This window comes from Crinia signifera, chromosome 9, assembly GCF_055691185.1.
Source record: "Crinia signifera chromosome 9, ASM5569118v1, whole genome shotgun sequence".
NCBI classification, from domain to species: Eukaryota; Metazoa; Chordata; class Amphibia; order Anura; family Myobatrachidae; genus Crinia; species Crinia signifera.
Window position 1 is genome coordinate 6,399,838 of NC_139225.1, and position 18,841 is coordinate 6,418,678.

At 45.0% G+C, this 18,841-nt stretch overlaps 2 protein-coding genes across 2 annotated transcripts in view; one reads left to right on the top strand and one right to left on the bottom strand.

Annotated features, from left to right (window-relative positions):
• Positions 1-862: 862 nt before the first annotated feature.
• Positions 863-18,841, top strand: part of LOC146036487 (uncharacterized) — a 45,823-nt gene continuing 27,844 nt past the window's right edge. The window contains exon 1 of the mRNA XM_083160476.1: positions 863-917. The gene's annotated coding sequence lies outside the window, so the exon portion shown is untranslated. The remainder of the gene's footprint in view (positions 918-18,841) is intronic.
• Positions 6,890-18,034, bottom strand: LOC146036473 (carbonic anhydrase 2-like). Its single transcript, XM_083160466.1, has 7 exons — positions 18,016-18,034; positions 17,191-17,355; positions 13,654-13,805; positions 10,859-10,951; positions 9,945-10,008; positions 7,710-7,864; positions 6,890-7,015 (listed from the first exon to the last, which is right to left on the bottom strand). Exons 1-7 carry the CDS (start codon positions 18,032-18,034, stop codon positions 6,890-6,892), a joined length of 774 nt encoding a protein of 257 aa, XP_083016592.1.

Below are 18,841 nucleotides of genomic sequence, written 5' to 3' on the forward strand. Positions count from 1 at the left end.
TGCTGGTAATACAAGCAGATGAGTGTCTTTCACGGCGAGAATCATCATTCACCGCTCATCGCCGGGCCGTACACGCTGGGCGGCTTTCAGCTGTTTTGAGCGGTTTTCAGCTTAAAATCGCCCAGTGTGTATGGGGCTTTACTTCATTTGACTTTATGCAGGAAATAAATGATTCCCCAACAGTAAAGTTTTCAGACAGAAGTTTTTAATCCATTAAATACAATGCACTCAGGAATCTGTAAGAAAAGCCTTATGGTATTAAAATGAGCAGTTGCATTAACCCCAACAAAGTGCCAGGAGTGGGACTTGATGAAAAAAGGGGTAGGGCCTTGGGTAATGAGGGCGGAGCCAAGCACTGTAATCCCCGTTTATATAATTTGGGGGGCATGCACAGTGCTACCACACTGAATTCAGCGATTACCAGCCATCTCTTCCAACCTGTCCCCTGCAACCCACAGGGAGGGACAGAAGAACCATCTGCATTAGTGGGATTGTCCAGCTGACATCGGGACAGTTGGGAGGTATGGAGTCTACATTATTTAAGTATATTTAGAAGCGCAGACATTATTAGAAGATGATCTTAGCAGAAAGCTGCTGCATTTAAGGTTTACTCAGCAGATCGCGTCTCATTAGTAATATGACAGACGGAGCTGGTTTAATTCTAGGTAGTTAAGTTTAATGGACCTGCACAGTGGGACCCATTCTCCACTAGTGTCAGGGCAGCCGCTGGCAGAGATGATGATGATGGTATATTTGCAGATGGACCCGTGGAGAACGCCCAGGAACTTCCCAGGATGCTTTCAGTTTTGTTTTGTTTATCTTTAATGCACTTCCAATGCACAGCCCTCAGCTGAGAGGGGACCTGCAGCGCCCTCGTAATCACCTGTCAGCCTTTCATCTGCTCACTCTAACATAAGGTAAATCGGTTCCACGCCTCAAAGAGATGGATTCAGATTTGTCTTGTTTGCTACATGAATTATAATGGACTTGCTAAATACTTAACCATACTTGCCTACTTTTAAAAACTAGTTTCAGGGAGATTATAGTTGGTAGTAGAAATTTGCACAGCACCCTATTGAGGGGGGGTGTCATGCTCCTCCCAAAGGGCGTGGCTAGTTCCATATATGGAGAGATTGTGAAAAGAGATTGTGAACGTGGCACCTAGAAGCGTGGGTGTGTACAGCTACATCTGAGAGGAATCTTTTAAAATGACTTATATCCAAATGTAGCTGATCCCCAAAGCAGTTGGTAAGAGATACTATACTTGGTGAAGTGCTGGGAAATGGTGCTGATGATTCACCATTATATACAAGTTATAAGCTACTGTAAATATAATCAATTCAAATAACTCTGGATTTGATATAAATCCATATGTATTATTAATATTAATAAAATGTATTAATATATCATAAAACTTATATAATAAAACTCATCAAACGTAAGTACACGGTTTGGGTATAATAAGGCCAGCGGTCAGAATCCCAACAGTCAGAATACAGACAGCAGATTCCAGGCAGGCACATTGCTGACGGGTACCAGAGAGTATTCTAACCATACTCTAGTAGTAACTGCTATCCCCTCCTGCAGCTTAATCCTCACTCCAACACTAACCCTAATACTCACTACTGGAACCGTCCGCACTGTCTGTGACCCACTTCTCTATGTAGAACTCTGCAAAAGGACAAATAAAGCAGACATCTGTCTCTTTATAGCTGAATAAGTTACTGAAGAGTGATACATACTGATGACCGGCGTTTGAGTTGACAGTGGACAGAATACCATCCCCAAAGGTGCGCTGGGAAAATGGGCGTGGTGTAGTCAGGGCATGGCCATATGACATGAAGGGGAGTGGCTACATGAAAATTGGGACATATAGGATATTGGGTAAATTAGTCGAACTATAAATCCAAACATAGTCAGGTGATGCTGGGAATTGTTGTTCCCCAACAGGTATATAACCACAGGTTGCTCAATCTGGTTAGACAAGATGGTTTATTACAGTAAAAACGAAACTCCAAGGCGAAATCTCACCAGATTTAACAACAGAGCGATATCAGTCAGCCAGCGACGATGGCTGTGGTCACCGCCCCCTCTCCAGCCTCAGAACATCTGAAAAGGCCTATGAGGGACTCCCGCCGGCGCGGCCTCGTCATGGCTGGCATCCTCTGAGAAGCTGCGGCCCAGCATGATAGGGACGCCATGATGTCATGTGGTCATGTCGCGAACCTGTGCAGTGAGCGCTCTCCGGGTCATTTGTTATGGTGACACGGGGTACCGGCACAATGTATTTTAGCGGTAAGCCGCACCACCCCGTACCGCCACACTTGCACCACTGGCTGGAGTCCAGCAGCCCCCTGGCAGAGCGAGCAGTGTACACCCTGCATGACTTCGTGCACAGCCACCAACAGCATCAGCAGCGTACCGGAGATCTGCATTCTAGTGCGCCAGCCTGGGTGGGATCAGCCTAAACGGTCTCACCAAGTTACAGGCGGGGTTTTAAGAATAAAGTCAGAGCTGATTGGCTGCTGTCACTTCACCAGGCTTAAAACATCTGCCCCTAAATGAGGCGTGTCACAAGTCCAATCCCTAATTAACATTGGATATATTTTAAACACGGTTAATAGGCCCCTTTGCCATTTTCTATTCTCATCTTTAAAACATATTACATCCATGGGGGAAAAAACAGTAAAAACAGTCATCATAATTCCTCTTTTACAGAATACAATATATTGTACTGTACAGTTTAATATTGGGAACGGGCTGAAAAAACTATGCAGCAATTAATCATTTTTCAATTGTGCAGCCAAATTTTTGATTGGAAAATGAATACCTTTCAATGTTACAGCTTATTATTTTAAGGGTATGTGTCATGACATTGCTATTGTAACACATAAATTAGACAGTGGGACACATACTGTATAATTGCTTCCTACTGTCGATTAACCCATTGTTGACTTGAGCTTTTTATATGATAAAAACCCATTTCAGCCACAAAACTGTATGAACGCTAAACAGACATAAATAATCAATAAAAATGATAACTAGAATGGAAGGATAGTATTCCTTGTATTCATCAGGCCTGTGGTTGTCACAAGCAACACTGCGTTCTACACTATGCCAAAGTTTTCGCAATTGAGTTATAAAGGCCAGATTGCGCACGTGCCTCGGTCGCACTGCGCATGTATAAAGGGGCAGATATAATTACAGTGTGATAAACAGGAAGTGACCATCTGTGGGAAGTAACAGGGCGTGTCATGGCCATTTTGGGGGAGTGTATTTGCTGTCAGATGCAATCATGTATGCAGAGAAGCCCGGTTCTTGCGTTGATCCACTCTAAACAGCAAACGTGCCCACCTTCCCAGAATGGCCCGGAGGCTCACAAAAATTGGGTCCGTCTCTCACCCCCCGGATTGCCACCAGCCTCCTACAAACCCCCCCATCCCCCCCCCTTCGTGGGGACAAAAATGAAGTGAAATGCCCAATGTAGCCCCGCCCCGCTTTGTAATGCCTGTAATACCGGTGAGGGTGTGGCCACAATGATGCAACTGCATTGACCATGCCCCAATACAGTACTTTTCTCATAACCGCCACCTCACCCCTTTTAGGCCATGCCGGCATCCCCTTGCAAAGCTCGATGCGCTCGCCATGCTTCGGGCACTATATTATTCTCCCACCATGCTCTAGTGGATGTTAGGGCATGAAATACCGCCTATCGGCACATGTCGGCTCAAAAAAAAAGGGAAAAACCCCATGTCGACAGTTTGACTATATATAGTATATTTTTGAAAACCAAAATGCAAATCACACTTTACAACGTACCCTAATGTTCCCAAAAATATAACGAATAACACAATTGGGTACTTGTGAGTTATCCGGGCTGCCGATTTTTTGATTGTATGCCTTAAGTTAAGGCATACAATCAGATGCGATGCGATATCGCATCGCATCGCATCGCATGCGACCATCGGATGCGATGACCCGATTTTTCCATAGGAATCAATGTTAAAATTGACTGAGTCCATTTTAACATGGAATTCAATGGGAAAAAGGGGTCCTTTTCATACCCCTACTATCCAAGTGGGCATGGAGTTGGATATAAACCTGTGGCGAGCCCGAAGTGTGGCGAGAGGACGGTATTCTGTGTCCCCTCGCGGGGCTCGCTACGCTCGCCACGCTTCGGGCTCGGTGGCTCGCTACGCTCGCCACAGGTTTATATCCAACTCCATGCCCACTTGGATAGTAGGGGTATGAAAAGGACCCCTTTTTCCCATTGAATTCCATGTTAAAATGGACTCAGTCAATTTTAACATTGATTCCTATGGAAAAATCGGGTCATCGCATCGCATCCGAGGGTCGCATGCGATGCGATGTGCCCGATCCGACCCGATTTAGAAATCGTCAGCCCGGATAACTCACAAGTACCCACAATTGTTCATGAATAATTCACAATAACTCATATGTCCGGTTCCACATAGCTCAAAGCTCAGTGCTAGCCAATCACACGCTGCCGGCGCCGCCTCACTCTCAGCTACTGGACGTCACAGAAATCCCTGCGACCGTGGCTGTGAAATCCCATGAGACACTGACAGCGACTTCAGCAGTACCACAGCAGGCGGCGCTGTGTATTGGAGAAATCGGAGACACAACTGAATCATGTCGTGCTCTGATTTCAGTACCAGCGGCATGTGCGATTTAGGGGGGAATGTGGGGGTGCCTAATGTGTGGGGTCTCCGAGATGACCGCCTCTCCTTGGATCCGGATTTAAATAGATTAAAAATCTATATCCAAAAAGAAATAACGAGGCAATACCTATTTTATGCAGAGTATAGACCACAACATTGTGTTATAGAAAAGTAGTAAATTTGGGGTATGATCTATTTTCAACTCATCCCAGGATCATCCATAAAATATATATTTAAACATATATTAAACCATGCTGTCTGAGTCCGGTCAGTCGGGATCCCGACGTCGGGATAATGACTGTCGGAACCCAACTGTCGGACCCCTGTACCACACCCGAATCATATTACCTGCTTCAGTGTTTTAATATACAATAGTATCTACTTTTTTAATATCAAAACCTGTTGCAACTCTATCACTGTTAGTCACCGCACCACTGCCGTGTGCTAGTACCTGGCGCCAGCTCTCCCCACTAGCAGCGCTGCACCTTCTTCTGCCAGCAGTGCTGCTGGGTCCCGGTGCAAGTCTCGGCAGTTGTCCAGTACCTGGACATCACGGCAAACATCAGCAGAAGTTCCCCTGTTGCCAGGCAACTGGGATGCAGGGTAATTTTGGTGTCCTGAGTTCCCAGCTACTCGGCTACAGCAGCACACCTTTATCCAATCCTAATTCATTACCTGTCTGCAGCCAGAACTGTGATTGGGGGAACTGCCGGTTATTGTTTGTTGGTGCCTTGATGCATGCTCTCTGGTCCTGGTTCAGTTTCCTGGAATTACTGCGAATACCTTGTCCATTTACTTCTTTCCTGGAAATCTCCTCTGCCTTGCCTGAATATATTTTTCTGATAGCTGGCCTGCAATCTCCCAACTCCAAAGTACCTCCTCACCTTGGAAATCCCAGTACGGCTGGCCTGCATTCTCCCAATTTTTGTACCTTAGTACTCCAAACTTTCTGTGTTGCTTACCAACCACCTCCCAGCTCCTACAACCCATCCAGCAGGTGGCTCTGATAGCTGGCCTGCATTCTCCCAGCTCACCCACCTGACAGTTTGAGAATCTCTGAGTTGCTGGCCTACAATCTTTCAGCTCCTGGATCAACTCTGCCTGCGACCTGCACGTCCGGTGCCTTCAAAGTCCAAATCCCCTTGCGGGATCCCTGGTGTACACCATCGGCATGTTAGACCATGCACCTCTGCTTTGGGTCGTCAACTACCTGCTTAAAAATTCTGGCACACCTAACAATCATTCAGTGATACTTGGTATCTGCAAAGCTTAATTACCTTAATTCTGGCTTCTCCTTCTCTACAAGCCTTGGTTAAGTGTGTGACACATCAATAAAACTTACTTAATTCATACAAACCTTTGTACACACAAACCTTTGCTTCATGAACAAAATGAATAAATCATCTTGTATATAATTACCTTCAGGCAATGCGTGTAAGATGTATATAACACCTAAATGTATTCTGTGTTTTTAGTCTAGGGTCCCATCCCCAAGATATCTCATTATGATAGGCAAATATCCCAAATTATGGAAATATACAATATACAGTACTTTTACTCCCAAGCATTTCTGATATTGGAGATAGAGGGGGAGATTCTCTAAACTAAAAATGCGGCAAAAACCCTGTTATCTGTGTTTTTACCGCATTTTGGGATGCTCTAAGCATCCCCCGCCGGTTTACCGTGGTGGGAATTACCTAATTCTTGGGTCATCCTTCCGACCCTGTGGATCTTAGCCATGTCAACATATTTCTTGTGTCTCGACCCACTATGACCCCTACATTTACCCCACCCGCCTTGCACATGGTTTTGCCCATTTTGAGAACAAATATGTCCTGTGATCAGGTGGTGAATGTGGCCCCTATGTTGCAGAATTATTCTCCCCCTGTCGCTAGAGATCAGTAACTGAGTGAGAACTTGGTGGACCTCCAACATAATATACTGTATACCGGACACACAGAGAGGATAATCTGGCGCAGGCTCGGTTATGTGATTATACGTTTAGCAAAGTTATATAGAAATATAAGATATATGAAAACCATTTATTTAAAGAACTGCAAGCACAAAGGATTTTTTATTATTATTATTATTATTATTATTATTATTATTATTATTAGTAGTAGTAGTAGTAGTAGTAGTAGTAGTAGTAGTAGTAGTAGTAGTAATAAAGTAATTTAGGAGTTCTCTAGTACAAATGAACATCCCATTCAGCCCTTGAATTTGTACACTTTCCTCCCATTAAGAAGCTGGACTGGCCGAAAGTTGTCTTCCATTGGGATTTGAAGTTCCTCTCCCTCTGCGGTATAGTACAGAGAAGAGATGATTGTGTTGTACTATGGGAATAAAATAAGAGAAAAGAGCTGTTAATATTAACACTTGTTACTAAAATCATATGAGGCTTATTCAAGAACATGGTACAAAGAGCGATGCCCCCTATGTATCAGAGCTGGAACTGCAGTATATCACCTCCTGTATGACGTCTACGGACATCTTGGTTGCCCTTTTGAGTCCAACCTATCTGACCGTCCACTGTCCAGTACACACTTACAGATCGTCGGTCCGCTGTGTTCTGTCTGATGTCACATCTGGGACGGCATTTAAATGTCCCAGCCTAGATGATCTGTCAGTCACCGGTAACTTCTGCAGCAAATGGACATACATGCAGGTGATATGTCTGTGAATGATGTAGTTCACAGACATATTGAGGGTACATTGTATATATCCTCTCAATTGAATTAAGGATAGGTCGCCCAGTGTGGACCCAGCATTATTCTGCTTCAAGTACTATGGGGGTATGGCTTTACATGTGGCTTCGTGGGAAGAGGTGTGGCCTTGTCACTGAGCAGGAGCTGGAATTTGGCGCCACCCCTTGGTGGGTAAAACCCGAGTGCAGTCCGCATCACCCGCACCCGCGTTATGACCCCACTGATGGAGTGGTGGATATTTAAACAACACAAGCTCTCTGGGGCAGTTGAGATCAAACTGAATTGGTCCAAAAATTCTAATGATGCAATTGAATATCCTTACCTGAGACAAGTCAATCTGCTGGATGGAACCCAAAACATGCCATGATACGTTTTCCGAGCATGGTGGGGTTGTGAGGGAGCCTTGGTACCTATAGTAACTCCCCAAACTGATTGGTAGAATGTTTCTCAAGTTGAAGCTAAGTGATGCGTTCTTCCCTGAAAAATAGAACAGAGAATTAGTAGAAACCAAACAAGCAGAAGAGCCCCGTGTTCCCCCTGCAGGGCACTAGATAACTGCTTCAAAAGTTCCTTATTGAGAAATGTTTTAGATGAAATTGTACTTGCGTGTCTTCCTCAGGTTCCGTTATGTGGTGGTGGACAGGATTGAGCTTCTGATTTGGGATGCAGTGAAAATATTGACCAAAACTGGTTTTCTGGTGGTCAGAAACCCGACATGTCCCAGAGGTTATTACAGGGGATGGGGTTAGTTAGACACTAGGGGGTTAGGGTTCGGCTGTGGGACTTGGAGGGGTGTCTTAGGGTTACAGTCAGTGGTGGATTTGCCATTAACTTTGCCAGGACGTTTCCCGGATTTGAGGCCGAAAGTTACATTTGGCTCCACCCAGTCGCGGGTGTAGTGCCGCCCAAACAATTCGGGCAGGGACACCACATGTCCCCAACTTGATGTTTTTTGAAGCATCAAGTTGGGCACATGGACTTTTGATTTGAACCCCAATGTAAGAAACAAAGCCCCATCCCCGCTCCTTATCGGCCTTATGCCTGAAATGTGGATGGTTTTATTGACCATACTTAGGTCGACACCGTTGGGTCGACAGAGGACAATGTCGACAGGGTTCTAGGTTGACATGGGTGAATGTCAACAGGTGTCTAGGTCGACATGGGACAATGTCGACATGGGTTTAGGTCGACGTATGCGTTAGGTCGACATGGGTTAGGTCGGCAGGTTGTTAGGTCGACATGGGTTTTCACTGTTTTTTTGACCCGAATGTAGACACAGTCGACATGGACACAGTTGGAAGTGAACCGCAGCCCCTCGCTTCGCTCGCCATGCTTCGGGCTCGGTGCCTCACTGCGCTCGGCACACTCTTTTTTTCTCCCACCGCGCCCTAGTGGATGGTAGGGCATGAAATACCGCCTGTCGGCACATGTCGGCTCAAAAAACAGTGAAAAAACCCATGTTGACCTAACAACCTGTCGACCTAACCCATGTCGACCGAATGCATATGTCGACCTAAACCCATGTCGACCTTGTCCAATGTTGACCTAGACACCTGTTGACCTTCACCCATGTCAACCTAGAACCCTGTCTATCTTACCTCCTGTCGACCCAACGGTGTCGAACTAAGTGCTGTCGACAATACGACCGTATCCCTTATGCCTGACGTGTCACGATCCATAAAATCCCATCCTTTAACTTGATTGGCTTACTGCCTCACATGTCACAGAGCAAAGACGTAAATTGATGGGGGATGGAGACCATCAGTGATCAAGCCTTTGATGGCAATCCCAAGCCATTGGTTACCAAAATAAGTGTCTAGGCATTTTGAAATGCTGAGGCTCTTGCAGACATGCCTGGATTTGTGGTCTAAAGTCCCAGCAGTATATGTCCAACCGATCCCCCTTGAGTTGCCCAGGACCATGTGATGCTGTGCATGCGGTCCGTCTGTATGTAACGTATCGCAGGTGATCCCATTCCCTGCTGCTGGGAGTGGAGGCCAACTCAGAGGACGGATGTGCAGCAGGTCCGACCACTGGCTCCGATCCGATGCGCACAGGACTTATCAGGTTGGACGTCTAACACTTGGGATTTGGCCACTTGTCACCCGATTTCTCAGGTGAAATGTAGCCATATTGGACTGCTCCACCTCCAATCCCAGGTCTCCAGGGCTCTCCTCCCCCTGCACCCAGCTCCAGGCCCCACCGTGTGTGACTAGTTACTGTGGACTGGCCCATTCTCTGGGACCACCTTTTTTGCCCCCACTTCATATGTTCCTCACCTCTTCCCATGTTTGTCCTCCCTGACTGAAGGTAAGGTTGGTGGTTAGTTGTAGATGCCGACAGGCCAGTAGCCCTGATGTTGTACTGTAAGCACACTCACAACCCTTACATCCCTTCAGTGGAAGGATTTTTTCGCCTGGTCTTCATTGTGTTGTGACAAAACCATTTATTCCGGGATACGGTCGAATGGTCGATCATGAGTCATTAGGTCGACACCATTGGGTTGACATACAGGAAGGTCGACAGGGGAATTAAGGGTCATGTAATAACAACTTACCATTGTTGGAAATTGCAGGAAGAACATCGATTAAGCTGCTGAGATGCTCATTCCTTGCCCCAATCTGGGAACAAAAATACAAAAATACACCAATATAATAACTTATGATTTTAACTTACAAACATTGACAACACTTAATTAACAGAGAGGAGGGGTGTTGCCTAAGCAACTGGCCAGGCGCTGATGTGGGGTGTGTCGGAAAGCGGCTGCTCAAGAGGGAGGAGCAAACCCTCCGGGCAAAAAAAAATTCAGGAAAGGGAAACGTAGCGCTAGTAACAACAAATGAGATATTAAAAATATGAGATTTAATAATAAAAAAACACATAAATTTAACTGATGAGCATAAACACCTCTGATACGAAATACACTTGTAGGATCCGTTCCTCTATATGCCGCCTAAAGTGAAGTCCACGCATAGAGGGTGAGATTTATTAGGATGAGAGATTCAGAAAGTGAGAGATTTGGTGAGAAATCTCCAGGTTTTTTTAAAGCGGCGATCATTTACACTGCAAAATCAGACTGGTTTTGCAGTGTAAATGATTGCCGCTTTAAAAAACCTGGAGATTTCTCACCAAATCTCTCACTTTCTGAATCTCTCATCCTATTAAATCTCACCCAGAATCTCCAATACAGCAGTCTCTCTAGTCCCTTTCCAACACTTAATTAACAAGTTGGAGTTGCAAAAAGTGTTTTTTTTTTTAAACTGGCAAATATCCTAATTAGTTTTAAAGGTGAAAGTTAAATTTACAGAACATTTTTTAACAAGCGCATTTCTCTTATTTTACTGCACTACACATCGGTTATGTGTTAAAGGACAATTAAAACAAACAAAAATGGTTTGCTGTAGTTCTAAATATTTGACATTTATTTCTCTTTTTTGGTAAACTCTATATAGGAGTAACATTAGTTCTTACTTCAAAAAGTTGACCAATCACAGCCAGGCCGTCTGATTTTGTCTTAGCCTCTGTTAGATCTGCATACCTTGTATTGTAAAAAACAAAGTGAATCTGTGGGTGGGGGAAAAAATCACAATAAATCTATGTCACACAATTGTCATTTAAAGATATATTCTCACGTAATCGCCCTTCTTGGTCTTCTTCTCACTTGGGGGATTAGCCATGGGGGGAGGGGGATTAATTGCTATTGCAATGGTGTGGAAAGCGATGACCCCTCAGCTATCTCCCCGAGTGGCACCATCTCACCCTGGATTGTAGGATTTTGGTACAAAGCCCTATACAAAGGGTCCTGATGCTTTCATATCTGTATGATGGAAGTCCCATTGGGTGAGAAACAGAGATTCATGGGTGTCCTGAGCAGCCTTGATACTAGCACTAGTGGCAACCTGAGCTGCCCCCGCCCCCTTTACATGTGAGTAGGGATGGCCATCGACCATCGATTATTCAAAATAATCGATGGTTCATGGCCGATGTCGAATACTTTTACCATCGATGGGGGACAACCAGATGGTTTCCCTCCATTGATGGAATAGCAAAACAATGTTTTGCTTGTTTTTTTCAAAGTGCCAGGACACGGAGCATAGCTCCGCTCCCGACACCCGCGAAGCCCCGCCCCCCGTGTTTTGATTGGCCCACAGACCAATCAATCAAACACAATGGATGACCATCGATATGTAAAAATATTGATGATCATCCATTGCATAGTTAAGCACTATCGATGGCCAGTTGCAGAATTGCCATTGATGGCAACCATCGATGGCAATGGCAACGATAGCTATCCTTACATGTGAGGTCATGAACAGGGGGTCGGGTCGCCGACACAAGGAAACCACAACAGACTCCGGATTCTGGGTCGCTGGGGGGGGGGGGGGGGGGGGCACTACTGGCAAACTACTGGCTTGCAGGGTGTCATGTAACCTGCAAGCCATAAGCTTGGGCTACAGCATTGCGCTATTGGTGGGATGGTGGGGTTGTAACATGCTTACAATAAGCAGTGTATTGTACAATGATGAGGATAATAGTAATGACAATAATAATCATTTTATTTTGGGACTCCAGGCTCTTTACAAGCATCACAGACATCGCATATGGGCCCTGATTCTGGTTGACTCACAAAGTAGTGATATTTCGCTGCTTTGCAAGCCAACTAACGCCGACCGCCTGGCGTGTGAATGCCCGCCCCTCGCTGGCCACCGAATGTCCCCTCAGGCCTGCGGATGTATGTTTTGCCTAATTATTTCTGGAGCGCTCGTTAATCTAAATCACTCTCCAGTGACCCAGATTAGTGGACCATGCTCTGAGAACAGGGCGGGAAGCAGTCCGCCCACTGAGAATAGAAAGCCGCCTCCATTCACACAGGGATTCTCAGCATTTTCCTGGGCGCACCCAGCGTTTTTGTGGATATGCCCAGGAAATGGAGGGCGTTATATTCTATGCATGAAAGGTACCAGGTAAGGCAGCCATCTTGTCAGTGGCATACCAACGGCCCCTTGCACCTGCAGAGAAGACATGTGCGTATTTGATCTTCAACATCGGTCCCCTTTACGAATTTGCAACGGGCCGATTAGATCAGAATTACCCACAGGGTACAAAGGATTTAGTAATACAGCAAATAGAAAATCCACAGATAATAAATGATAAAGAGAAACCTAGAAAGCGCAATAAGCATAATGCAGAGTTGGGGAAAATATTTTGAGTATTTTGGGATCTATATTCTATGCATGAAAGGTACCAGGTGAGGCAGCCATCTTGTCAGTGACATATTTCTAATGGGGGCAGTGAGCCCCTGAATCCCACAGGGGCCCACACTGCACACGTTGCACCTATTTTTTTGATACTTACCCTCCGGAGTCCAGAAAAATGACACAGTCGTATTTTCCTGGCGACCTGCACATAAGGTGGAGCCTGTGTGCTCTACTGCTCAGACTCCACAACGCCGACAGCAGCAGCAATGTGAAAATCGCTGGAAAAATTTCTTCCACGCCATTTTTCCGGAGATCCACGCATGCCCAAGAGGGTCTGAGTACTCTAGTGTTTAGACCCTACTACACACATCACTGTGCCCCAGGAAGCTGCACAGGGGCCTCCTCCGCTCTCTAAACGCCCCTGCACCTTGGGAAAGCTACAAATGATTACCCTGGCTGAAATAGGCCTAGTAGAGATGACACAAGATAGGTGAAAGCAGCACCCTAATGCTAAAAATCGTGTCCCAACATAGCTGCCCATTGCATGGGTTTTCCATGCGATCCACATGTGTACCAGGTAAGGCAGCCATGTTGGGAACACTACCAAGGTTACCCTGTGTAGACAAGCCATACACAGACTCATGAATATATTGATAAACTAACACACGCGTAATAGGTTATAACCTGTATGAATGCATCAGTACATATCAGAAAATAAAAGAAGAGCAAAGCACAGAGGCATAAAGACAAGATCAAAGTATTAGTGAAAACAGTATAAAAATGAGTTCAGCAAAACCAACCATTCTATTTACAACAATAGGACCCCATATGGGGAGGGAAGGGTTAAAACGTTATAAATGTAAATAAAAAACAGCCTGCTGCAGAAGAGGCTGCGAGTCTGTGTGTATCCCATGGAAGCCTATGATGTCAGACGTGGCTGATGCCTCGTTTATTGGGCTGGATGACTGGGTAAGTGAAGTGCAGCCAGGTACAGTATGTCATTGCATGATTACATACTACACGTCACGTGGACACATAGATGGAACACGTGGGAGTACGGTCACTCACCTCTAGTGGATAAGCTCTACCATTGATGCGATGCTCTGACCCCAGATTGATACTTGCTGCATCGCCAAAATGAAGATGAAAAGCAGCCAGTGTATACGCATCACTAAGTCCTTTAGTGTATAGATTATACACTGCGTCCACGGCCACCTCAACTGCAAGGAGACAACACTCATATTGATAACATGTGGGAGTCTTGTCAAAGTTAGTGGCATTTAAACAAATATATATTCCGTAGAAGCATATAGAATAAGAGGATGTGGTACAGGGGTCCGACTGTCGGGACCCCGTCCGGCACCCGAATAAGAGAGGACAGTCATATTATAAAGAGGAAAATGAAAAACAAAAGTATCAACAGCCACGAACATTGTGAACATCACAATCATACAGTATATAAAGTAGGCAAATCAAATATTAAGACAATAATCCGTACGGAACCTTATAACAACATGCGCAGAACTTCGCCACCGAACTCCCCGTGCGAACATACATGTAAGTTTTCTATTCAGAATCAGAGCCACTGTCCGTACGTGCTGAACGGTATCGGCCACCGATACCGTTCAGTTATGTCACCCGGACCCGTTAAACAAGCAGGTCACTTGGCTATATTGCCAAATTGACCTGCATGTTTGGAAGACACGCGGGAGCCTGCATCATTAATGATATTCAGTGTACACACTTGACGATATTGTGAACAATATCAAAAGCCCTAGTATCGCCTAGTGTGTATGAAGCTTCAGCCTCAGAAACACACCTGTGCTGCCATTCGACTAGTAGATAGCAAAATGTTGAACCCCAATGCAGCCCCCATTATTTCCATGCTAACAGGAAAATTAGATATTCCCAATCAGTCTTCCAAATGCCAAAAAATCTATGTTTAAACAGATGGTTAAAAGCAGTAGTCCTGTATATATAACTTGTTTATTACCAGTTATATATACAGCACACACATATTATTATTTATTACCAGTTTCTTATATAGGGCACACATATTCCGCAGCGCTTTACAGAGAATATTTGAACATTCCCTGTCCCAGTGGAGCTTACAATCTATATTCTCTACCACATGTACATGCGCACACAGACATTCTAGGGTTCATTTTTGTTAGGTGTCAATTAGCCTACCAGTATATATTTGGATTGTGGGAGGAAACCGGAGTACCCGGAGGAAACCCACGAAAGTACGGGGTGAATATACAAACTCCACACAGCTAGGGTCATGGTGGGGATAGAACCCATGACCTCAGTGCTGTGAGGCAGTAATGCTAACCATTACACCATCCATACTGCCTCGTATATATATAACACATGGTGGGAATAGAACCCATGACCTCAGCGCTGTGAGGCAGTAATGCTAACCATTACACCGTCCGTACTGCCCCGTATATATAACACATGGTGGGGATAGAACCCATGACCTCAGCGCTGTGAGGCAGTAATGTAACCATTACACCGTCCGTACTGCCCCGTATATAAATAACACATGGTGGGGATAGAACCCATGACCTCAGCGCTGTGAGGCAGTAATGTAACCATTACACCGTCCGTACTGCCCCGTATATATATAACACATGGTAGGGATAGAACCCATGACCTCAGCGCTGTGAGGCAGTAATGCTAACCATTACACCATCCGTACTGCCCCGTATATATATATATAACACATGGTAGGGATAGAACCCATGACCTCAGCGCTGTGAGGCAGTAATGCTAACCATTACACCATCCGTACTGCCCCGTATATATAACACATGGTGGGAATAGAACCCATGACCTCAGCGCTGAGAGGCAGTAATGCTAACCATTACACCGTTCGTAGTGCCCCATGTATATAACACATGGTGGGGATAGAACCCATGACCTCAGCGCTGTGAGGCAGTAATGCTAACCATTACACTGTCCGTACTGCCCTGTATATATAACACATGGTGGGGATAGAACCCATGACCTCAGTGCTGTGAGGCAGTAATGCTAACCATTACACCGTTCGTAGTGCCCCATGTATATAACACATGGTGGGGATAGAACCCATGACCTCAGTGCTGTGAGGCAGTAATATAACCATTACACCGTCCGTACTGCCCCGTATATATAACACATGGTGGGGATAGAACCCATGACCTCAGCGCTGTGAGGCAGTAATGCTAACCATTACACCGTCCGTACTGCCCGTATATATAACACATGGTGGGGATAGAACCCATGACCTCAGTGCTGTGAGGTAGTAATGCTAACCATTACACCGTCCGTACTGCCCCGTATATATAACACATGGTGGGGATAGAACCCATGACCTCAGCGCTGTGAGGTAGTAATGCTAACCATTACACCGTTCGTAGTGCCCCATGTATATAACACATGGTGGGGATAGAACCCATGACCTCAGCGCTGTGAGGCAGTAATGCTAACCATTACACCGTTCGTAGTGCCCCATGTATATAACACATGGTGGGGATAGAACCCATGACCTCAGTGCTGTGAGGCAGTAATGCTAACCATTACACCATCCATGCTGCCCACAATGCATGCATAATTCATTTTATTATTTAACACTATAATTCGGGTAACACCATCTCCCTGCCTGCCACCATCCTCAGGCTCCCTGCAGCGTCACCTCATACGCTGGATTGGCTGAGATTTGATGCGAGGGGCGGCAAGTATCAGTCACATTGAATACTATCTAAAGTGCCGTGGCGGAGAATCTCCAAACATGGAGAATCTCCACAAAAACACGGCGAGTGCATGGCGAGCGGAAAAAAAAACGCTCGCCATGCACGGAGAATATTGTCATTGAATACTGCCCTATGACAGCTGCCATTCATGTCAGCAAAGGGGGGAAGGTGGGCTCCCCGGGAGCCAGGCAACACAGGATGCCCCCCCGGGGGGGTGTTAGCAGGGGACCGTGTATTCACTGCTCCCGATCATGCATATGTAATGATCGGGTGCAGTGAATATATGAATATCTAATGAGCGGCTCGGCTCCCGGCCCCCTGCTGACTGCTCTGTGTAAAAAAATATATATATATATATTTTTTTTTATTAAATATATATTCATGTGCTATAAGCACATGAATAAAAATAACATGCCCCTTCACAGAAAAAAAATCCTGATTTTTTGACACCAAAATTAAAACAAAAAACTTTTATTTTAAAAGTTCACATTCCACTTCACCATGAAAAGATGGAGAATTGCTACACGGAGAGACACGGCGAAAATCACTTAGAAAGACGGCGAGAAGTGCACGTTGAATAGGGTTGCTCGCTTTTTGAGAGCAAAAGTCTCCGTCCAACGCGAGAAAAGCACAAACTCGCCATAAAACACAGAGAATTTTTCTCATTGAATACTGCCCATAGACTGTTCCATTAACTGCAGAAAGTTAGAACAAGTAATAAAGTAATAAGATGTTCTGCAATATTGGTGCTGTTTTCTAGCAGATGACTAAAGAGAATATGCTACAAATACATCTCTAAATTAAAATAAAAAATGATGAACATAGAAATAAAGGATAATAATAATAATAATAATAATAATAAACTTACTCGTGTGGCCATTGTTAGTTACTACAGCTGTGACCGATCCTGTTGTGCCAGTGATGTAGAGAGCTCCCAAAGTAGAGTTAAACAGAGTATTGGATGTTACAATATTGATGGGTGACTGAGACAACTGCCCACAATATGAATAATCCTTATACCAGATAGATGGTTCTAAAGAAAGAAATACAAACTGTATGTCCATTCAGTGGCAATTTGTTTCCAAACAATTAATACTGACGTATATCATATACACGTTAAAATTACGGCTACATCCCTATCTGCTCCAAATCCCAATCTCTGTCTTCCCAGATCCCTCTCTCCGTATCCAATTATACAGGAGGTTGTAAACAGATCACTTTGGTTTCACTTTCTGTTAAGGAGCAACTTGGTCTGTCGAGTGACCTCTAGTGGTCACTGGTGGTACCTCATCTCACCTCCAAAAAGGTGAGGACGATTTAGCCTTTTATATATATATATATAGAGAGAGATAAATAAACACACCACCCAACTTTTGATTCACGACAGGAGGGACAATAGAGCGTGGTCGAAATTTGAGGGCGTGTCCTGTATACAATAGGGCGTGGTCTACAAATAACGGCACTCCTGTGAGGCCACGCCCCGCTTTGCTGCTGTAGGGGCATGGCCAGCGGCTCTGTAAAGTGGCTGCCTGCGGGAATAGACGCTGTGCACATGCGCAGTGTCTATTTACCGCTGGCAGCGGGTGACAGGGGGGACTTCCAACTTATGTATTAGATGCTGCAAACATGTGAAAATCATTTTTTTTTTCTCAAGGAGATGCTACGAAATTAGAGCAGTAACACATATTTTTACCTTTCTTGGCGACTGGCATTATAATATGATATAAAAAAACACGCCATGAGCTATAATATATTATTTGTAATGTTATATACATGGCATCTTAATGGGAAACTATAAAAGGCTAAGGACCTTATACTAATTAAATCGTTGCCCGTGCGAGGGGGGGCGGACGGTGTTTGGTCTATACACAACGCTGCCAAATTTGCAGAGCTGTGTGTGGACCAGAAAAAGGTCCTAAATCCTCCTCACCCTTTTGAGGTGAGGTATCGCCAGTGGCCATTAGAGGTCACTCTAGAGGACAGACCAAATTACGAAAGTAACGAATAATACTTACTTATAATTCCATTTCTTCTTAGAGATCCCATGCAAGACAACTATGGGATATTTCCCCCTTTCCTTTAGATTTAGACAGGACAATTTTTTTCCTTTAGGAACCACCCACCTCCAGTATTTTACATTCTTGCGGTGAACCACAAGTCCCAGCATGCGGATCATTAAAGGGCTCGCTGGGTCTTGTAGTTCTACAGCAATCGAAATAGTGAAAATAAACACACACACATAAGAAAAGTAAAGTTTTATTTCATGCTACAATCACACACACAATACACACCTATAGGGTCCACCGCGGTCGGTCCTCTTCTCCAGTAGTATCCATGGGTACCTGTTTAAGTAAATTATACTCACATGCCCTCCGGTGCCCAACGCTCTGCTCCTCTGGCTGCATGTACCCTCTGGCTCTACACAAGCTGAGATGGTTTACAATATTGGCTCTTCCCACCAGGGCCGGGGCAAGGCACCGGAGCGCCACAGGCGGGTGGGGGCGCTCTGGTGTCTGCAC

Bases quoted from the DNA above. Each gene is read 5' to 3' on its own strand.
- LOC146036473 (XM_083160466.1), bottom strand. The intron at 13,806-17,190 runs GTAAGTTTATTA...GTCTCCTTGCAG, and splicing joins AACTAACAATGGCCACACGA to TTGAGGTGGCCGTGGACGCA. The intron at 7,865-9,944 runs GTAAGTTGTTAT...TCTATTTTTCAG, and splicing joins TCCTGCAATTTCCAACAATG to GGAAGAACGCATCACTTAGC.